This window comes from Trachinotus anak, unplaced genomic scaffold (assembly GCF_046630095.1).
Source record: "Trachinotus anak isolate AG129_WGS33_773 ecotype Australia unplaced genomic scaffold, CSIRO_AGI_Tana_v1 ptg000021l, whole genome shotgun sequence".
Classification (NCBI taxonomy): domain Eukaryota; kingdom Metazoa; phylum Chordata; class Actinopteri; order Carangiformes; family Carangidae; genus Trachinotus; species Trachinotus anak.
Window position 1 is genome coordinate 16028588 of NW_027273872.1, and position 21953 is coordinate 16050540.

At 40.8% G+C, this 21953-nt stretch overlaps 3 protein-coding genes across 6 annotated transcripts; 2 read left to right on the plus strand and 1 right to left on the minus strand.

The window, feature by feature from the left end:
• Positions 1-1432: 1432 nt before the first annotated feature.
• On the plus strand, positions 1433-8458 carry LOC139605935 (uncharacterized). Of its 2 annotated transcripts, none has more exons than XM_071457838.1 (9): positions 1433-1582; positions 1747-1789; positions 4178-4326; positions 4478-4610; positions 5351-5623; positions 5718-6035; positions 6122-6282; positions 6384-6500; positions 7301-8458. In XM_071457838.1, exons 2-9 carry the CDS (start codon positions 1750-1752, stop codon positions 7478-7480), a joined length of 1371 nt encoding a protein of 456 aa, XP_071313939.1. In that variant the 5' UTR covers positions 1433-1582; positions 1747-1749; the 3' UTR covers positions 7481-8458. The 2 variants fall into 2 exon arrangements, with proteins under 2 accessions (XP_071313939.1, XP_071313940.1); XM_071457839.1 differs by having other exon boundaries at positions 1456-1582; positions 1677-1789.
• A 267-nt stretch (positions 8459-8725) lies between these two features.
• LOC139605936 (uncharacterized) lies at positions 8726-16038 on the plus strand. Of its 2 annotated transcripts, XM_071457841.1 has the most exons (8): positions 8726-8975; positions 10549-10818; positions 12556-12861; positions 13175-13341; positions 13463-13552; positions 13673-13717; positions 14248-14430; positions 14732-16038. In XM_071457841.1, the coding sequence occupies exons 1-7, from the start codon at positions 8936-8938 to the stop codon at positions 14410-14412; spliced, it is 1083 nt and encodes a 360-aa protein (XP_071313942.1). In that variant the 5' UTR covers positions 8726-8935; the 3' UTR covers positions 14413-14430; positions 14732-16038. The 2 variants fall into 2 exon arrangements, with proteins under 2 accessions (XP_071313942.1, XP_071313941.1); XM_071457840.1 differs by having other exon boundaries at positions 14248-16038.
• Positions 16039-17976: 1938 nt separating this feature from the next.
• Positions 17977-21944, minus strand: LOC139605752 (voltage-gated monoatomic cation channel TMEM109-like). 2 transcript variants are annotated; one of them, XM_071457520.1, is made up of 4 exons: positions 20836-21944; positions 20413-20472; positions 18813-18915; positions 17977-18473 (listed from the first exon to the last, which is right to left on the minus strand). In XM_071457520.1, exons 1-4 carry the CDS (start codon positions 21079-21081, stop codon positions 18118-18120), a joined length of 765 nt encoding a protein of 254 aa, XP_071313621.1. In that variant the 5' UTR covers positions 21082-21944; the 3' UTR covers positions 17977-18117. The 2 variants fall into 2 exon arrangements, with proteins under 2 accessions (XP_071313621.1, XP_071313622.1); XM_071457521.1 differs by lacking the exon at positions 20413-20472 and having other exon boundaries at positions 20836-21942.
• Positions 21945-21953: the final 9 nt, after the last annotated feature.

Sequence of the window (21953 nt, forward strand, 5' to 3'; positions counted from 1 at the left end):
TGTTATTGGATCACCTGATACAGATGTTAATACCAGGTCTGAGCAGGGCCTTGGACTTCATATGCACATAGCCTATGTATGATATGAAGTGCCAAAGCAGACAAAAGCTGAGTGAAAATTGTAAGAAGGAAATAAAAAGCACAGGAGAGGTGTTCAGGGGCATAACAGAGAATGAGTTACCGCACATGAGAGGTTGAGGCTGTTGTATTGTTCATTTGAAAGAGCAAATCTTTCGGATGAACAAACTGAATTGAATCACTTCCTGAAACTAAAGGATTCTCAGTTCAGCTGAGCTCTCGCAGGGATATAGTTAGTTAAACACATCTGGACCACATGTACAACAGCACGGTCAAACGACAGGGAGCGCAACAGGAGGACAAAAATACAGTTCGAAGTTGAGGAGACATGGACAGACATTTTGTCACATGTTCAGTCGACACAGACAGTGTTCATGTGGACATATTTTTGGCACAAATGGAACCCCACACTTGCTGAGGATGGTCGCTGACCGGATGGACACATTTATTGTCTGTCTTTTTTTAACAGGAAGGAAAGGCTGCCTTCACATGTAAACCATGATGTAAACATGTGCTCTGCCAACAATTCAAACTCTGTTTCATCATTTTGATGAAATATGTTAGGTGATAGTTGATATGCTGTCAACTCCGATAGAAGTTCATGTTGTTTGCCCTTGTGTTTTGCACTTCAAGGCCACAGTACAAACCAGCACAAGAGAGCGCAGTAACCAATCAGGGACAATGCCGCTGAGTAGAGTAGTAAGAGCAACCCGGCCCCCGTACCCTCGCCCATACCCACTCTCTAAACCAATGACCTTACACAGGCTCGTAAACCACACTCTCAGAGGAGTGTAGCATCTTTTTGAGTCCGGGATGAAAGAAATGCCACAAACAACTGTGAGTTCCGGGTGTTTATTTCCAAATGAGAAGTCATAAATTACCTCACTTACATAGTATTTTGGAATGAGCAAAATCCCTACCCGATAATGGTTCATGTTATTTATTTATTTATTTTTAATTAACGTGATAATTTCAGGAACTATGACAAAATAAGGATCTAATCAGATTAAGATTCAGATTAAAATCAGAAACGAAAAAAATGTTCAACAAAAAAAAAAAAAAAGAAATGTAGCCAGAGAGGCACGGGAGTGAGTTTTTAATTATTCAATTAATACTTTTCCTTTCACAAGCTCACTATGCTATGAACACAATGAAAGCTATGTCACTGCCCATCAACCTACATCTTTGTCAGTGCTGTGCATAATATGATCTTTTAGGTGAATATTAATTGAATTACTAGAGCCTTTCTGCAATATTATGGGTAACAATGAATTGCCATCTGAGAAAGGTGAGTCTGCCGGTGTATGGTTGTATTATACCCGTGATCTGTTTCCTCCGCGTTAATGAGGAGGCCCTCCACTGACGCGAGTGCGACTCCACCCGCAGTTGCAGCCCGCCCCTGAGGGGGAGGGTGTCGGGCCGGAGTTTGAGGGAAGCCTCGCTCGCACGAACATCAACGCTGATTAGAACAACCCGTCTCGGAAGATCACTAACAAACAGCCGCAGTGAGTATCACCATCTTCCCGTCTGTTACTTTTTTTTTTTTGTTGAAGACGTTGTTGAGCTCGATGTTGAGTTTTGTTTTCTGGGGCTTTACAGAAACGCTGTGCCCGTAACAAGTCAACATGATAGGTAACCTTTTTTTTTTTTTTTTATTTCCTCCCTGCAGGAAATGTTACTGCTGCTCATGACAGTCTCCGCGCTCCTCCTCGGTGAGTGGAGCTCATTTGAACAGGTCTGCAGCACCGCAGGGCTGGCGGTGTTTGGCGTGTCGTGTATTTGCGGTTTAGTTACTGTGGGCTCTGTGGTTCAATCAGCCATCAGCTATGCCAGTTATGCAAACTGTCTCATCTTTTTTTTTTTTTTAAGTTGTGCAACAGCTGAGTTTTAAGATAAGTAAAAAAAAAACAAAACATATTACTGTGGGGTAACCGACTGAGTGTATGCATTCAAGTCAAATCAAACACAAAACACAACTGCGATCTTCGACCCCACCCTTAATTGCTACTTGGTGCATTTGACCAAACGTATCTCAGACATTTTTATGTTCCCATCATAAAAATGTTTTATTCTTAATATTCTTAATATCATCATATACATCTTTATTCTTAATATCATCATATACATCTTTATTCTTAATATCATCATATACATCTTTATTCTTAATATCATCATATACATCTTTATTCTTAATATCATCATATACATCAGTGGTAGAGACCTCAGATATTGGCGGTACAAACTTTAATGGTTCAGTGATTCTGAACCTGTTTGTCTTCCACACCACAAAGTTTGGTGAGACTAGAATAATACTTTTCAAGATATTAATGCGCAGGCATGGCTTTCCAGAAAAATTTAAAAATGTCCAAAAAATATAAAAACATTGGATTTGAACAAAAAATATTTAACAAACGCTATGTAGACAAACTTTGAACAAAACATAAGACAATGCTGCAATTTCTGTTGCTGTTACAGATTTTTGTTGAAAGTGACTTAGCTCAAAGCTGCATTGTAGTTAGAGGTTGGGCCATTCAGCCACATACACTCGCTGGCCACTTTATTAGGTACACCTTGCTAGTACTGGGTTGGACCGCCTTTTGCCTTCAGAACTGCCTTATATTATCGTGGCATATATTCAAGAAGGTGCTGGAAACATTCCTCAGAGATTTTGGTCCATATTGACATGATAGCATCACGCAGTCGCTGCAGATCTGTCGGCTGCACATCCATGATGCGAATCTCCCGTTCCACCACATCCCAAAGGTGCTCTATTTAATAGAACAGTGAACTCATTGTCCAGTTTGAGATGACTTGAGCTGTGTGACATGGCATGTTATCCTGCTGGAAGCAGCCAAAGGAAGATGGGAACACAGTGGTTGTAAAGAGTTGAACATGGTCAGCAACAATACTCAGGTAGGCTGTGGTGTTTAAACAATGCTCAGTTGGTACTAAGGGGCCCAAAGTGTGCCAAGAAAAGATCCCCCACACCATTACACCACCACCACCAGCCTGAACCGTTGATACAAGGCAGGATGGATCCATGCTTTCATGTTGTTGATGTCAAATTCTGACCCTACCATCCGAATGTCGCAGCAGAAATGGAGACTCATCAGACCAGTTACATTTTTCCAGTCTTCTATTGTCCAGTTTTGGGGAGCCTGTGCAAATTGTAGCCTCAGTTTCCTGTTCTTAGCTGACAGGAGTGGCATCTGGTGTGGTCTACTGCTGCTGTTGCCCCTCTGCTTCAAGGGTTCAGAGATGCTCTTCTGCAGACCTTGGCTGTTATGAGTGGTTATTTTAGTTACTGCTCAAAGCTATTCTCCTCTGACCTCTGGCATCAACAAGGCATTTTCACCATAGAACTTTTTCTTTTTTTGGGCATTTTTTGCCTTTATTGACAGGACAGTAGAGTAGTAGTAGTAGGGGGGATGACACGCCGGCGCTCAGCTGCTAAGAGCTTCCGCTCATGTGGTACGCGCCCTAACCACTCCGCCATCGGGCCGCCCTATTCTCTTTTTCTTATCATTCTCTGTAAACCCTAGAGATGGTTGTGCAGGAAAACCCAGTACATCAACAGTTTCTGAAATACTCAGACCAGTCCATCTGGCACCAACAACCATGCCACGTTCAAAGTCACTTAAATCACCTTTCTTCCCCTTTCTGATGCCCAGTTTGAACTTCAGCAGGTTGTCTTTACCATGTCTACATGCCTAAAGGCATTGAGTTGCTGGCATGTGATTGGCTGATTAGATATTTGCGTTAACAAGCAGTTGAACGTGTGTACCTAATAAAGTGGCCGGTGAGTCTATATTGTGTAGATTTTGTGACTCTCCATAAATTACTAGGATATAGATTGTGAATGTGCCCTCATAGATTATTTTGTGGTGATAAATTAAAAACAAATGTACAAAAAATTGGTTTATACATCTGCAGCTATTATATAATTCAAGCACAAAAAAAATCAGTCTTATCTGTGGTATCAAATGTACTAGTTTAGTTTAAAGTATGATTTCCACATGTACTCAGATGTTTTGTTTCTAACTCTACCTTAATATTCTCTCCCACATGTGTTGTCTTCATTTGTTTCTTTCTGATTGGAGGTGTGTCCAGTGGTCTAAAGCAGGAACGTGAGTGCTATGGCAGGAGTTTAAAATTACCAGATACATATGCACCTCCCTTTTTCTATGGACAGCTGTACTTCACTCCAAGTAAAGGGGGATCCAGGAGGCTATTGCTGGATAACGGGCAGGTGAGCAGCTTCTGGTGCTGCAATTTTATTGTGAATGTGACATCCATTCAAGGCAAGATTTGGACTATGATAAATGTCTGGCTTCTGTTCAGATCCTGAATCGTGAATGAGAACTGAAAATATTTGTTTTCTTTTTTGTCAACCTCTTCAGGCAAAGGACCCACGCCTCAAAGTTTCCTACATCTCAATGCGTTTGACAGACTTGACTGAAAGAGATGATGGAATATTTTCCATCTCATTTGATAATGTTACAATAAATAATATCATCAAACTGAAAATTGACGGTGAGTCAATTAAATATACACAATACTGTATATTTACAGATGACCTATTATGCTTTTCTGAGTTTCCCCTTTCTTGTCGTTTGCATGCTTTTTGTGATAAATGCTCTAGAGAGTCACAAGGATCAAAGTACACACAGTGGGAGTAACTCTGTAAAGGCAAAGAGGCATTTGTATGAAATGCCTTGTTGGGGGTCCAGGCCTTATTTTGTAGACTTATTGACATCTGTATGTCCATCTGTGCTGCCCACCTGCATGCTTGGCACACCCCCACACAAGGCACAGCACATGACTGCCATTTCCCTCCATTCAACTACCTGACAGTTGGTATGCTTGTTTTCCTGCTCCAGTCTAGCTTGTAAAAGTGGATCGAGTCTATTATCATCTTGTTTAAGACTGGACTCTAGCTTAAACCGATAAGGCAGAACGGAAGCCATTGTAACAGCCACAAGTTAGCCCATGTCTTGTTTACAGCGGCTTAAAGGAGCCCTGAGCTCTAATAAAGCATTCCAGATGGATGATGAATAGAGTACAGAATAAGATGTACAGAAGAAGAAAAGTAATGTTTTTTTGGAACATTGAAGCATGTCTATTTAGCAGACACCAAGAATAAAATGATGAGCAATAAAAATGGCCGTAATGTGTCTTTAAAGGCTCTATTCCATCAGAAAACCCTTGTGGTAAATATTTCTGTTCGCTATGTGCAGTGTAAATCCATGCTTTTTCTGTATACGTTTCTTCAGATTGTGCTGAAGAGGTGAGGAGTCATTACGGGTCTCTGTTCGACTGGCCTATTCCTAGAAAGGCTGAATTCCTGGAGTACACTCCACTTAGTAGTCGGGGCCAGCCACAGGTCCTGTGGAATCGCACCGACCCTCAGACCAATAAGGCAGGCAGAGGGCGGATGAATCATAATTCCTGGGAGATGTACGACCTCACTCAAGCAGACATCGGTTTCTACAACTTAAGGGGAAAGGGCAACTCTTTGCTGGAAAGGAGACAGCTTTTTGTAAAAGGTGATGGTAGGAACTTCGGAGTAGTCGCATGTGAGTTTATATGCTGTATATGTGATTAAATGTTCTTATACAATCTGCTCTCTATCACACACAGAGTATTATAGACTCTACGAGCCAAGGGTGAACGACCGGCTCTTCATCGAATATCCTACAGCTATTTTCTTTCCCTTGGGCACTGTGACTTTTACACCTAAGGGGGAAAGTAAACCTGTGACACTGAGGGAAGCAGGCAGCCTGGTCAGAGAAAATAACTGGATCTCAGACACTGGGTATTTTGAATGGAGGCTTAAGGCCAAGCATGATGGCATTGTAATTGATCCCGTGGACAGCACAGACTCTGGCACCTTTAACTTCACAGACCCTAAAGGCAACCTGGCATTGTCTGTCAAGGTGGAGGTGGAGGAAATGCAAGGTGAGGAAAACTTCATTTTTTTCTCACAGGAGGAGAAATGTGTTAAAAATTGTTGTTGATGTGTCATCATCTTTTTGCCCTTACAGAATTTTCTCCTACATTTGCGTTTGTTGCTATTATTGTTGGGCTTATCTTTGCACTGATTCTTGGATGTTGCTGCCTGAGAAAGTGCTGTTGTAAAAAGAACTCTTCTAAAAGGAGCGAATCGACTCCTCAGAGTGCTGCAGCACCTGCTGCAAATTACTATGTAAGTGCTTCCTCACATGGGCATTTAGACAACAATGTTAAACGAAGTTTACAATATGTGTTCCTATTTTTCTAATTTAACTATTCTCATTCTAATTGCAGGCTAATAGTCAAGCAGCAGGCCCAACTTGCTCTGCTGCACCTACTTCAGCTTTCTCCTATCAGCCAATGAATCATCTTGTGTCAACTGTACCGACAACTACTTCCCTTGGGCCATCAGTAAGTGTTTTACAGAGGTGCTCAGAGTTTAAGGTGCACCTCACCTGGGTGGATGCTGGATAGTTGAAGAAAGGGAATGGAATTGCAGCTGCAACTGTGTCTTACATCAATACACACATGCCAATATGTTTTTGAAAGTTTTTGCTTGCTGTAATCATTCCTCCTGTTCATACTGGCCCCTTAGAGATAAATTCATAGTTTGCTTCCAATAGTGTATCAGTAATAATACAGTCCTCGTCCCTGTTCTGTCCTAAAATCGGTTCAGTTCATGTGATGTGTCAGCAATCTGAGTCAATCAAAACAAGAAGATATCTCATAAGTGCAGGTTATAGTAACAAATTCCATCATTATCGTTCTCTGGACCCATGACAGAGGGATAGTAATACAAAGGTTTGATGCAGTTGTTTGCATCAACATCTCACTCATCTGAGTCAAAACGGCTCAGTGTGACTTGCGCTTGGATGAGGATGTCATTCTCTCCATCGTGTAAATGGGCGAATAAATGTGCATTGATCGCAGAAAAAAGACACTTTTTATAGCTCAGGAACTGGCCTGCGAATCATTGTTTTTAGGTTTATATTCAGAGAACTCCCTGTAAATGCATGAAATGTAGTGCCATTTAGAGTGAATGTAGGGGTGTTATTCCACTGATATAAATCCAGTTATCATAAAAAGGAGAGTCCTCATTCTAAGATTTTATGCCCTTGAAAGTCAGACTCATTTCATTCATTGAATTTGTGGAATTTTTTTTTTTTTTTGTTAACAAATGCATTTGCCTTTATTTTTCCTTTACTCTCCAGGCTGCAGTCGTAGATGGTCAGGGAGCTGCTCCAGCTCTCTCAGCTGACACTGATTTTGTCTCCTCGGACCCTGCACCAAAGTTTGATCTAAAAGGACTGCACCTTTCCTCTGCTTCCCCCCTCGGCTCAGACTCGACTTTCTGCGATGTTTATACTTCAGATAAACTAAACTTTCTGTAAGGAGCACATTGAAAATTCAAGTGAGTGTGCAGTGCAGTGTTGAATTCACACATGGAAAACAGCCATTTCAGTCCTTGATTTGATTGTGTGATATACACACAGTAAAACAAAACAAACCTGTAAGTGTACACTTTAAGGGCCACACTTTAAGTGTAAGAAACAAGATATCATTCACACTGGCTCATGTAGACTTATATTATATTAATAGTTTTTTTTTTTACCAACTGACTCCTGATAACTCAATATTCATGGTAAAGGTCTTGGTTGAGAGCAAAGCAGTGGGTGCGAGGAGTAATATCAAGACAAATCAATTTAAATCAATTCCCTGTAAAGATAAATGTAGTTGTAAACATTTTTAATGCTATTCTCCCCCAAATCTTTCTGTACATAATACAGATATAATAACAATAATACAGAAAAGACTCACTTAATAATATATTAATTATAGCCGTGGTTCCAGAGTGAACTATCACAGTCAGGTTATGTGTATAATGTGCAATAAAAGTGTTTGTCATAAAGATTAGGGTATATTTAGAATGAATAGTGTACACATATTAATATTTACTTTGCTTTTATCTTAATGCCAAGGACATCAAATGTAAGAGAGGCTGTTACAGTGCTAAAACTGAGTCTGTGTACCAGATTTTAGAGACTGAACACTCAAACTGACTTAAACGCTCATGTGGATCAGCACTAACAGTTAAATACTGTTTTTATGTGGTTGTTTCAGAAATGTATCATGTGCCTTATCATTACCTTTTGAGAAATGATGTGTTTTACACTTTTACAAAATGCAAGTTCTACAGCTAGAAACTGTTGCACTTTTTATTTTTTCACATATTCGTATATCTTTTGTAAGCCAGAGCTTTTTTCCATAATCTCCTCTTGTGCTTGGTCATTGTAATCATTTATGAGGTCTGAGTTAAAGTTTTCAGCGCAGGGGCAGCAAAATGTAATAAAAGTATTAAAGCAAAAGTACTTTTTTGGTACCTCTGACTGATATATTATTATATACGACATCATTATATTATTACTGAAGCATCAGTGTGTAAGCAGCATGCTATTTTGATATTTTGACCTGATGATGGCAGTTCATGAGAAGTCAGACCGACATGACCATCCTTAAAGCCATGACTAGCATGGCTAAACAAGAATAACCTATCGATTTCACAGACGGTTTAACAACGGTCGATTCCGACAGCACTTAAACGCACCATGGGTCCCTCCGTGAAAACGCCCTGTTGGGCGGGGTCAAACAGCGCTGCCCACCCGGCCGCACAAGGACAATAATAACGGTGCAAAGCGAATATGTGCATTGTGCATCTCCTGTCGCAATACAGTGCGTGCATTGAAGTATTTTCCTGGCAGGAATGTGTCAGAAGTAAAGTCTGGCCGAACTAAAAATATCGGGATCGATTCTGACTCGGGGGTTTGCTGATGAAATCGCGGTAAAAGATGTTGGTGCTGCTGTTGTTGGCTGTCTCTGTTCGCCTGGGTGAGTAAAAGTGAGAAGGATGAAGCCTCCTTGAGACTGTAATAGATTCAGCAGTAACATGGCACGTCTGGTGATTTACAATGATAGAGAATAATTTTGAGGTATTTATTTATACTTGATATTTTAGGAAAATATTTATTTCGCTGTTTATTAAATAGCTGCGGTTAATTGCTTAGATTTTATGTAAAAAAACAAACAAAAAAAAAACATGATCAACTCGTTAAATGGAATGCATTATTATGGATTAAATGAACGGCTTAATTAATGCGTTGAGTTTGGAAGCATATGCAAAACTATGCTCGTTTATTTTTTATTTTTTATTTTTATTTATTTATTTATTTTTTACAAGCAACATACAGGGGCGCTATAATGTTAATTTACAAGATATGTGTGCAAAAGGCATAAGACCGACTTCTGGTGCCAATTGGCGCTCCATGTTTTAGCAGTCAATCTGAAAGGGGTCGTTTTAGGCAGGCTGCTTTAAGTAGCCTACATTTAGCTGAAAGGACTTAGGTTCTTTCAAGCTGAATTTATATATATATATATATATATATATATATATATATATATAAGAATGTGGAGCAATTTACATGTATTTATTGAAAAAAATAAGACTCCCCCTGACTGTATCAGCTGCCCATAATAGCCTGTGGACTGATTTCTATTTAAAGGATTTGGGACAACTTTTCCGGCAAAATCCAAAAGATTTGACATTTATGCTTAAACTGGAGTGCTTCACCTCAGTGCTTGGTTTCAGGTGACCAACTCCCAAACTGGGGCCGTCAAGTGCACCACACATTCATGCATGTGCACATACGTGCATGTATAACAAGGCAAAAGTAAGCCTCCTGTGTCTCCTGAGAAAAGACAAACTTTCTCTTTGTCTTGACAACAATACACTGATTGACACAAAGATAGACCAATTAGTGTTGAATCCAGATGCATGGCGCATTGTTTATGCTTTTATATCGGGTTAGGTAATAATGAAAGGGGCAGAACATGATAAACTTCAATGTAAGTGCTGAGAACAAGTATAATATTATAATTATTACTTTAATTAACCACATTTAACTATCAATTATAGAATCTTTGTTACTTTGTAGATTTTGTGCATTATCTCCCTAACGTTACTCACCCCACTCCTATCTGTTTATAACTGATGTCAGTTTAGGATTATTGTTGTCTTTAACCTCTGCCGGACCTATTCAGAGCAGTAATGTTACTTGACAATATAAAAGGTCTATTCTATTAAGCTGAAATATTAGCACATTCATCTAGCAAAACTTGCAATGGAATCAGGTCAATAATGAAGGTGGCAACACATCTTATTCATAATATTCCGTCCGGTTCACTAAACGTTAGTCTTATCATCCAGCAAATTTAGCTATGCTGACATTGCTGAGCCTCTCGATGAATGTATTTTGGTCAAACATAAGTAAATCTGATCATGCTGAAATATAAATGCATGTTCATAATTTGGAAAAAAAAAAAACAGCTCTAAAGACATCAGGCAATGTTAACATGAATTCATGGAGTTTGCACTCAACTGTTTTTTATCTGTTGGATTCTCTAGGTGTCTCATATTACGAGGAGGAGTGGTATGGGAACACCCACCGGATGAGGCTGCATAAAAGGGCTCACTCCATCACATTCATCCCCAAGAGCAGCTCAAATGAAATGATCTTATGGAAACGTGACGACCCTCCAGCCAGTGAGGACAGTAGACGGAAGATAATGGGTGCTCACTTTGTTATAAATAAATTAACCCAGAGAGACAGTGGTCGCTACATAGTGAGTGACATAGATAAGAAAATGCTGTTTACAACGACCATCGCGGTGATAGGTGAGAATCCCTCTTAGTTCTTAGTTAAGTTAATTTCCTTTCCTGGCATCTTTTTGTCAAGTTTTTTCTGGACTCTCAAGTATTGACAGTCAACATAGTATAAACTGAGAGGCTGACAGAGCTGACAGTGTTTTATTTGTATCAGTGCCTGCACCTTACTTCGCTTGTTAAAGGTTAAGACTGAACAAGATCCTATTTTATAACTGAAATTAAGCGAATACTTCAGAATAGCTATCATTACTACTTCAAATAACTTTCCATACGAACTTACTCTGACCCAATTCTTCATTCTTCACAGAGTACAGCAGCTGTGGTCAGCTTGGATTCACTGAGTTGAAAAGCATCAGGGAATGTCCTTAGAGACTCCTGCAGCGTAGTCCACTCATTGACCAGCCTAACTAACCAGCCTCTGCCACAGCTTTTGGTCTAAATTCATTGCAGTTCACCGATTCGCTCCCAGATATGTCTCTCAAACAGGAATCTCTTCAGTTAAAAGACTGAAGAACAATGTGCAAACCGATGTACACAGGATGGAAGGAGGGCATGTAACTGTATTTTGAAGAAGCACCTTCTGGTTTAATCATGTGATTGAATTAAACTTAACATGATTGGAATCTGTTGCGACAGACATAAATGGAGTGCTACGGGCATGATGTATTTTTGTAGGCCAACCCGGAAGTTAGTGTCGCCCTGGTTCCCTTGACAAAAGGCTAATTGTTTGTGATACACGTTCTGTTCAGCACAATAATCTTCACAATGCAAAGCCACTTTTATGATTTTGGAAGCCTAAATACAATAGCCAGAGTTAAAAAGCTAATGTTAGGCTAGTACATAAACTAACTACAGCACAGTGGTATGACTTCAGTGTCACTACCACTAAGTCTCCAACTTGTAATTGGATTTAGTCTTCTACAAAAGCACAAGTTAGCAATAGTTTGCAAGAGTATAAACACAATGAGGCTGTAAAGGTGAGTGAGTAGATCGGTTTTCATGTTTCTTGTTATGATATTTAATCTCCCCAACAACCTCTGCAGTCTCATTTAGCCACTTGTTGGCAACCACCTTTTTTAAGACGTGTAAAAGTTTTTACTGATGTATTTTATCTTGTAGAATAAAATGTCTTGAGCTCGTGTGAACCTTGGTCCTTGTTCCAGGCATCCATCCGAAACCCATTCAAAAAGCCCATCGACTGGGATGAGGGAACCAGAAGGGCAGAAATGCGAACTAATTTTTGGGTTAAAGAACTAATTCCTGTAGCGCTCTATTTAAATGAACAGTTTGACATTTTGAGAAATTTGATTATTTGCTTTCCTGCTGAGATGAAAAAAAATGATACCAAGCTCATATTTGCACAATAAATATGAAGATCAAGGAGACGGTTAAATTAACACAAAAACTAGAAGTGGGGAAACAGGTAGCCAGAAGTAACACAATCCACTTACCATCAATCACAAAACTGTGGTCTTCTGTTGTTTTCTTGGGAGACTATAGTTTGAATTTGTTACCTTTGGAAAAAAACAGGGTGGTGATGCCCTCTGTTCACAGTTTTTGTGTATTCCCCAAAATGTCATCTATTCTAATAGACATATTCCTTTAAGCTGATCGCGGCTGCCGTGCTATGTGAAAGACAAAACTAGAACTTTACACCAAGAACCGAGACTGCATGGGATGGGTGTTTGGCACTCATGATTTTGGACACTTTTTAATATCTTCTTTCTTGAACATCTTCTTTTTCAGCAAACACGTTGTCTTTTACACTGAGTCCTGGTCAACAATTCAACTTCACTTTTCACAGTCTGGAACCAAACTCCTGCAACATTTACTTCTTCCCAGAGAATGACCATGATCTGGGAACAACTAAAATTGAATTAGTTCGTCATGGCAGGTTGCAGCTGCATTTCGATGAATTTGATTGTGCAGAGTTTGAACTGTTGAAGCCATGTGGGATTTTGATTAAGGACGTCCAAATGTCATGCAGCGGACACTTTGAGGTCAAAGATCAGGATGACAACAAGGCCTTGGTGGTGTCACTTCATATGGAGTGTGAGTAATCTGTGTTTTATAAGTGTCAGTTATTGAATTATCCCCTTGTCATAAAAAGTATTCCAGCTTTTCCAGCTCTTACACTTAACACATACTGTATCTTACCGATAAACCATACTTTATCTACAGTCTGGTAATAGGTCTGTAACTAAAGATTATTTCCACTGAATTTATCATTTTTTCCTGAATAATCTTGTATTTTCTAATTGTAATGAGAAATTACCACTAGGTGTTCCTCGGCTGACTGAGTTACTAAATTAATCAGTTACTTTTCTGCGAGTGAACTGATCGTTGAAGAGACTTCTTGTTTCAGCTGTACATAAGGATCCATATCACCTTGTTGTTGCCGTTGGTGGGGTCTTCGCTGCCCTTTTCTGCTACTGTTGTGCGAAGAGCTGCTGCTGTGGGAAGAGCTCCTCAAAAGAGGAAAGCTCAGAGACCACTGCTGTTGCTGCTGAACCTGCTGTGCGTTACCATGAGGTGAACACATTAGAGCTACCTTGAACATTGTGTGTGTGTGTGTGTGTGTTGTGTACAAGAGTGAAAAGTCCTGCTGTTGAGATCATATATTCCCATTGTGCTTGTTTAATCCAAACTGCAGCATGACCATAGACCTGTTTCGCCGAGGCGAGCCCATCTCAGTCAGCCCTCTGGAACTCACTACCCCGCTCGGCCTTCAACTAGCCCATTGGTTAGTGTGTGTTGCACCTCACAGAGAGAAGTTCTCCTCTCTTGTTGTCTTTAGACTTGAGCTCTGTCTGTTCTCGTCCCTCCCCACTACTGACGTGTTATGTGTCTCTTCACTGTGCAGATTCACCATGCGCCTACTGCGAATGTGCCGCCTGCCTATTCTGAGGTATGATAAAGGCACCCTCGCTAACAGATGCTTGATACATACACAGATAAGCCACAACATTAAAAAAAAACAGTTACTAGTTTGAATGTTGATGCTGATCGGTGTTAAAGTGTGATAATATTTGTCATCTCCTGTGCACTGACCAAAGTGGGATTTTTTAAATTAAGTGTGTGTGTTGGTTGTGCTAGTTAATGTTTCTCCCACATTTCCAGCTAATACTTTATTGCCAAGAGATTTTTGACTACGAGATTATTGTGGCAGAAAGAAGAAGAATTTACAATAACAATAATGCTATCAGTCAAACTCATATTCAGCTTTGTGTGTTATTGTGTGTGTTTGTGTGTTTTCTCTCTCTCTGGCAAATGAACTGGACTCAAATATAGATACTGCATTACACTATGTATTCAGATGTCTGTGTTTTTAATTATTTGGCATGAATATTCTGTGTCGCACATTCACAGCAGCAGCCGCTAATATCTGTATTTTAATCCGATACTCTGATAGTGACATATCTGTGTTTTCCTTTCCAGGTTTCAGCTCCAGCAGAGCAGGCTGACGCTCCAACCGTCCCTCTCTGTTCTGACCCTGAGCCGCGGTTTGAGCTGAAGGGGATGACCTTTGCCTCTGCTTCCCCACTCAGTTCAAACTCAGTTTACTGTGATGTTTATACCTCAGACAAAATCAACTCCCTCTGAAAACCTTGATTTTGAAAGGTAAACTAAAGCTCACCCATTAATGTGACATTAAAGGAAAAGTTTGACATTTTGGGAAACACGCTTATTCTTTCACCAGTGACCTCAGCTGGTTTCCTGCGCTGGCTCCAGCCAATAAATAGTGCGGCACATAACACACTGTAAAACAGCAAATTGTTGTTTTTTTAACAGAATTAAACAAACAATATATAGCATGTTAATTAATGAGCTTTAGAAGTGCTGGTGCACTGCTGTTTCTGCCTTTTTTCATGCTAAGCTAAGCTAACCAGCAGCTGTCTGTACCTTTTTATTTAACATACAGAGAGAAGATTGGAATCTGTCCTCTCATCTGTCAGCATGAATGTGAATAACTCCATTTCCCAAAATGTAGGACTACTCTTTCAGGATGTGTGCTGTTATCAAACTGAGTTCCTGTGTTATTCACAGTCATTTCCTACCTCACGAGTCTCACTTAAACACACTTTAATGAGCTCTTCAGATCCACTTACTACTGAGTGAAAAATGTTCTAATAGCCGCAGTTCTGTCAAGAATACATCATCTATGGTGGACCAGCTTGACTGTGAAGAACTTTTCAGGGAAGATACAAACATAAAGTCTCCCAAAACAAAACTGGGAAAGTGGCCTTCATCAATTATGCACCTAAACTGTGGAACACCCTACCAAGAAACATTACAGGGGTGGGCTCAGTGGACACTTTTTAACAACAACTGAAAACAGCTCTTAGAGTTTTTTTTTGTTGTATGTTGTATGATTTCCTTTTTAACGCCCTTTCTCATGGTAAAGCACTTTGAGTTTCATCCTGTGTATAAAATGTTTATCATTATCATTATTATTATTGAAGTAGCCCGTAAAGCTCTTTATTAAAAAGTGGTAGACCTTCATGTGTTTGTCTGCATGTCACTCTGCATCATTCACATTTGCTTGGCCCTTGGAATAGCTGGTCTTTTACATAATCTAAAGACTTATAACAAAATAAAAATGTGATGCATGCATTATAGAATTTGGTGTGGATTAATGTAAATTAGATGTTTACTAATATTTATATTAAACTACTGTATTATTGAAGCGTTTTCCTTTGCTCAGGCCAGCCACACACACACACACGTTAATGTTTACGTTTTATTATAATATTTATGATAATGATATATTTCACAACTATAAAAATATCACAAGCCCCAGTTGCCTTCTCCTTATTCATATTTTCAATGGAGAGTGGCAAAGTGGCATTAACACAGCTCTGTGCTGCACTCATCAGCATTGTACTGTACCTTAAGTGCACTGCTTTAAATGTCTTAACATAAATCTGTTAATGTGTTTGTGACTTTTTGCATCTCTTTTGCCTCTCACATGTACACTACACACAACAGTAGAGCTGCGTTTAGAGCTTTAATAATTACAGTATTCATTCAAGCCTTAGTTTATGATTGCTGTGTAAATATGGCACAGTGGGTTTTTGTTTAAGTGCTAACCGTGTCTTTCAGAACTTGATATTAAGAGTTGTAAAACATTTGTGAACAAGTGAGCATCCTGTGTCTGTATCTTATTATCATTATCATTATTATTTGGATGTTGCATCAGGTGCATTAAACATTTTTTGCATAATTGTATTTTTTCTTCCGTTTTTCTGTCTTCAGATACAGCAAAACATAATTTGCCGTTCACCACAACTACAAGCACCACCCACCCAACATGTCCCTGCACATCCAAAAGCTCATCCAAGTAGATAAATTCCTTTCACCACACCAACTGGTTCACAAAAGAGACATAGCCGAGCAGACGTTAAAACACGACTGAGTCTTTTGTTTGCTGAAAAGAGAAACTACAGAGCCACAAATCTGTTTGTCGTACCAACCAATGACCAGTTCTCCGCAGATGCATTTGTTGCTCTCAGTGATCCTTAAAATCCCTCCAAGCTTACCATCCCATGCCACATGCATTTAAACTGTCTTTGTAAATAGCAACAAAATATAACCTAAAACCTGTAGCCTTAACATTCTGCTCTTGGTTTTCATTACATCACCCAATAACAACAAATGTTTAACATTAATATTTGTGGATTTCGGAAAAACGTATTAGGACCACCTGATAACTGCAACAAACAGCCAGTAATGAGCAGAGATAGTGGAAACAAAACTGGACGTACATTTCACTTTTATCCACCTAATTTTGAGCTAATTGACTCACAGGTGACTTGTTAACAAACATTTGCTTATTTATGCATTCAACAGACCAGGAGCAACGTTAGCATTTTAGCATTCTAAATTTGTCTTTCGTGTTTGTTTTTTTTAGGGCTTTTTCAAATAAAGCAGCTGCCTGTGAACAAAAACTATGCTATGAGAGCGGTGCAAGTGAACCAAAACAATGTGCTGAAAGACGCTATAAAGCTCAGTGGAGCTGACAGGGAATCTGTGGTTTTGTCTGTAAAAGCTTCACCTTTCCCAGAAGACAGTCATTTTATCCTTTGTTATTATTGATCATAGCAGCCTTAAGCCAAATTCTATATATCTTCTCATATTAGATATTTAAGTTTGACAATAAGATTTCAAAGACATCAAATAATCATTTTGCAAATGTGCTTAGGCGTCTCATTATCAGCACTGCCAGTCTTTGTCTCTGTGACGATGCAGAGAGGTGGTGACACAGTGAGACACTTAGTTTCACTGTGGATTCATATCTGGCCCACTTGGCACTCCACCACAGCAAAGTGAAGGAGGGAAGTGAGTTGTGCTGCTACAGGGTGAGCTAGCAGTAATGATAATTCTGGCAACGAGGTCAGGCTGTTCCACTTGGCTGGAGTGGCAGTGGGGGTGAACATTGCTTGTGTGAACCCAAGGATCAAAAAAAAAAAAAAAAAGCTTCCAGCTGACTGAGCAGCAGGGAAGCAACCAGGCAGAGGGAGACTGAGGAGGCTGTAGAGGCCACAGGTCAGCCTGGGTCGAAGGTACCATTTTGGTCAACGTGAGTTGAAAGTGACACATCGAAGAGGAGATTGGCCGCTTGATACTGGATTATTTCAATGTCTTGATAAAGTAATGATAATCTAAGACACCGTCCACCCACAGTGATATTTCTAGTCATGCAAGCATCATGGCTGCCGTATAGATGATTAGGCCAGTCTGGGAATCAGTCAGCAACTTTAGTTCCAGACTAAATTATCTCAACAACTATTGGCTGGAGTGTAATGAAATTCAATACAGATAAATGGTGCCCATGGGATGAATCCTAATGAATTTGGTAACCACTTGACTTTTCCTCTAATGTCCCCAGCAGGTTGAAGTTTCTGTTGAAACATTTCAACATATACTAGAGCGATTGCAGTGGATTTACAGACATGCATATTTCCCAGAGAATGCAGCCTTATAACTTTGGTGATCCCCTGAATTTTTATCTAAGGTCAAAATTTAAATTTGTCCAATACTTTGGTGTATGACCAAATTACTGCAATACTGATCACATCAGCCTCAATTGTACTTGTAAAGTGCTGATTAGCGAATCATGGTACGCTAGCACACTAGACATCTTCATGAAGGAAAACAAAAGGAGCGTTCCAGATGAAAAATCCCAGAGATTTATTTATTTGCTTAATAGTTTGACACACATATAGAAACCATCAATGTTTACTATTTACTTAATTGATATAACCATCACCTTTGTCCATCTTTACTCCTCTCCACTCTCTCCCCTCACTATTCCCCTTTCCTCTTCTCCACTGCCTTTAGCCGGCCCTCCAGGGAGCTCAGCCGGTTTTCCACTACACATGACTTCTCAGAGGCAGAGGTGAGCAGAGTCAACAGGACACATACCAACACCAGGCCAGCCACTCGAACCGCCGTGGTGTCTGTAGAGGCAGTCTTGTCAGTCACCATCAGTCCAAAGAGCCAGAGTGCCAAGACGGTTTTCACTACCCAGAACACCCGTCTCAGCACCGCAATCAGCAGACGGAGAACGATGGTCAGCACCCAGTAGCCAATGAGAGCTACCAGACCCCACTGGGCGACAGCAGTCACACCCTCTGGAGTGAATCGGGGCAACGTCAGTGCAACTGTGAAGGCAGGAAATCCAGTTTAGGAATATTTTCACAAGGAATAAAGCCTGTTGTTTGCACAGGAAGCAACAGGAGTAAACAGTCTCACTTAAAAAGGAGTGGCAGACAGATTGCCCCGAGGAAGAGGCAAGACTGCATATTTTCGCTTGCACTTAAAACTTCCACTGCCTAAGATCCTCTCTTACTTCAGCAGACGATTTGCAGCGTTAGAGGTTAGGGTTAATTTGCAGTGAGTTACACAGGAAGATTAAAAAAATAGAGCATGCATGACACACTCAGTGGCTTGATCACACACTCTCACACTCACACACACACAGGGGCCATCAAGGTACCCACCATCGAATCCTGTGACCTTCAGGATCTCTGTGACGTAAACAGCAATGACGTTCAGGCCGCTGGCAGCTCCTTCAGCCAGGAATCGGATCACCATCTCAAGAAACTGTGTGAATGAAGGGTGGAGACATGTTTTACTTTTTTATTATACAAGGGAACAATGAAGAGAGGCAGCATTCTGATCGCATTAATAATCATGCAGGGAAGAGATGTAGATTTATGTGCGCAACCGCACCGCGGCTCCAGTGTGCAGGTAGAAACAATATGATTCATAATGCATGTGTATAAAGTATAAACAAGTGCGACTCATTTACAGCTGCTGTTGGTACAAAAACACGATATTGTATTAAAAGGGAAAAACTCTTATAGACTGCAAGTGCTGCAGCGCTGCACCTTATGATAGAAGGAGTGCTGTATTATTGACTTGGACAAACAACTGTGCATGCAAGTGACAGCTGGAGAGTGCCCCTCACTATTCCTGTACAGGCTCTATTCACCCCCCACCCCCTCACCCCACCCCCACCCCCACCCACACACACACACACACACACACACAGAAAGAGACACAGTATAGCCTCGTCTCGTCCAGCAAGGTCAAGGGTAGCTCAACAAGTTGGACAAGTATCTTATCTGCACCTGTTGCGCTACACACTGGCTCACAAGTGAGAACTGTCCAGTATGTCAGAGCATGAGTCAAGCATCTGTCACTCCACATCAGTGTGTGTATATCACCCAAAAACACACGTAATCATTTACTGCTCTGCAGAGTTCTATCGGGCTCAATTTGGGAGTGTTAAAGGCAGGTTCGTGAAGCCACAGATGTATTAGATGCTGTGATGCAGCTTATAAAGGACAATACAATTGCATATGTTGGATTTTCAGCTCTTTAACACTTGACAATGTGAAATTGGGTAGTGTCTTTCTATGGGCTATCTACAATCAATGCTTCAAAGCTGACTTGAAGAATAAATGCTGAAGACAAACAGTCTGCAGAGCATGCACATCCAGACGACTGACAAAAGACCTGCACACTGCACCGACAGTTCCCAGTAAATTTCTTAGATGCCAACCACAGATCTTGAAGAAATGTTGCCCTACTGGATTACATTACATTTTACTGGGAGCTGTCAGTGCAGTGTGCGCGTCTTTTGTCTTCCTCTTGAGGACTAAATGTGATCACAAAATGACATATTTTCACTCCATTTAAACTGGGTTTTCCCATTAGGAACAATCATACAGAAGCTAATTCCGATGGAGTAAGGCTCTATTTCAGTTCGGCGACTCAAATAGTCAATTTCAAGGATCATGCACACACCCTATAGTTTGCATCCAGAGATACCAGGCTGTCATGGCGAACTATTTCAGTTTACATATCAGCTCGCCAACACATATAAATATTCTTATCAGCACAAGCTCACAAGTATGGTGGCCTCACATGCAAATATCTTCATAAACAAACACACATATGGCCAGTTCTTCAATAAAGACTACTCTGTGTTCTAACTATGCCACCCACATGAGCTAAACAGAGCCACACGAGAGGACTCTGTTTAGGGGACCATGTCAGGTCAGACTAGATGGAGACACCCAGGGGGTTTCTTACCATGGCCACTGTATAGACGTTCTCCTGACCAAGCAATGACTCAAGAAACAACACTGCACTCTGGGGAAAAGGGAGCCACAGCAGGATGGAAGCAGGGGGACAGAAAAGAGTGTGTGTGAGTGTGTGGGTGAGAGGGATGCCCGGATATAAGAAGACATGAAAGGAGGGCAGAGAAGATGAGGGGATCAGGAGAGAGATTAACAAGTTGAGGGGCATGGGGAGAGGAATGTGTGTGAAGGGTGTAGATGGGGATGAAAGTTGAAGAGGTAAAATTAGTGATCAGATACAGTTAAGCAGTGATTAAGAATAGTGACAGAGCAAACAGCAAATTAATTACAAAATTAAAGAAAAGTGATGAGTGGAAAGCCACTTCCTGAAGCAGGAAGGAAGAGCAGGAGCCCGTTGTGCATCTCCTGTCTGTACCTCAGCAGCTGACCGCACCACGCCGGTTCCCAACACTGACTCCGCGTACCGCTGGACCTCCTGGCAGGTCCCTGTGATCACAGTGTGGAGGGTGACCGTCGGTGGGCTCTCCCCGGTCGGCTTGGCCTGCCCAGCTTCAGCCTCAGCCCAGCCCACCGTCAAGCCGAGCACCAACACAGAGATGGTGAGGAAAAAGCGAGCCATGGCACATCCACCGCGCCCAGAGCAAGACGCACGAAAAGTCATTGTTGGAGATTTAAGAATAAGAAATAAAATTTAAAAAAAAAAAAAAAAAAAAAAAGTGCTATAAATGTATGTGCTCAGGTTAAGGCTGCAGTCTAGAGCAGGTTGAGCAGCTCGTATTCAGTGACTCAGACAGGGTTGTAAATCAAAGACTTAAAAATGGCTCCTGTTGGGAGGAATCATAGGTTAGAGAGCGGGTTTAAATCAACATGCAGCTCGCAAAAGGGAGAAAAATACAAGCAGAACCGCGCCACCTTCTAAATTGTTAACACACCGACTGGTTCAAGTGTCCAGTTTGCAAATTAGACTCAATGTCTTGGTTAAAAAAAAAAACAACCAAAAAACCCCGGTGTCTCAAAATGATGTAAGTATATAATTATAAACTTTGGCAGCGCTGCAAATATTCACTGCAGGACCCGCTCGGCTCAGTCAAGGACACTCCGGCATTTGCACAGACTATATTTGGTAAGAGCCCGTTCAAGGCTTAGATCCCGCTCTGGTCGAGAAATCTGACGATTCGTCAAGATGCGGCGGAAAGTTGTTCACGAAAAAGATACAGTTGCAGAAACGTCTCCAAAAGTTTCCCCTTCTGCTGCAGCTTTACGCGCAAAAGAAAGCGGTGGAAACGCGCTGACGTTGAGCTGAGCACGGGTCCCTTAAAGCCTCTTATTTCTGCCCTGAGCTCCACACCAGCCAGGTTTGGTGCTCCTTTGTCTTTCAGCTTGCATCAAAAGCACTAATGCGATGGATTACGTTGCTCAACCTTTTTTTTTTTTTTTTTTTTTAAAGAAAAAAAAAAAAAAGCTCCCTTGTCGCCGTTCCCATGCGGCACTCCCTTCCTTCCAGCGTTTCTAACGACTGTTACCAGTTTCCAC

Coding starts and splice junctions, on each gene's coding strand:
- LOC139605752 (XM_071457520.1), bottom strand. CDS start 21,081: ATGACTTTTCGTGCGTCTTGCTCTGGGCGCGGTGGATGTGCCATGGCT. Junction 20,473..20,835: donor TGGTGCGGTCAGCTGCTGAG/GTACAGACAGGA, acceptor CCTTTTCCCCAG/AGTGCAGTGTTGTTTCTTGA. Junction 18,474..18,812: donor GAAGGTCACAGGATTCGATG/GTGGGTACCTTG, acceptor CTGCCTTCACAG/TTGCACTGACGTTGCCCCGA.
- LOC139605936 (XM_071457840.1), top strand. CDS start 8,936: ATGTTGGTGCTGCTGTTGTTGGCTGTCTCTGTTCGCCTGG. Junction 8,976..10,548: donor GGCTGTCTCTGTTCGCCTGG/GTGAGTAAAAGT, acceptor TGGATTCTCTAG/GTGTCTCATATTACGAGGAG. Junction 12,862..13,174: donor GGTGTCACTTCATATGGAGT/GTGAGTAATCTG, acceptor TTCTTGTTTCAG/CTGTACATAAGGATCCATAT.
- LOC139605935 (XM_071457838.1), top strand. CDS start 1,750: ATGTTACTGCTGCTCATGACAGTCTCCGCGCTCCTCCTCG. Junction 6,036..6,121: donor GGAGGTGGAGGAAATGCAAG/GTGAGGAAAACT, acceptor TTGCCCTTACAG/AATTTTCTCCTACATTTGCG. Junction 6,501..7,300: donor CTACTTCCCTTGGGCCATCA/GTAAGTGTTTTA, acceptor TTTACTCTCCAG/GCTGCAGTCGTAGATGGTCA.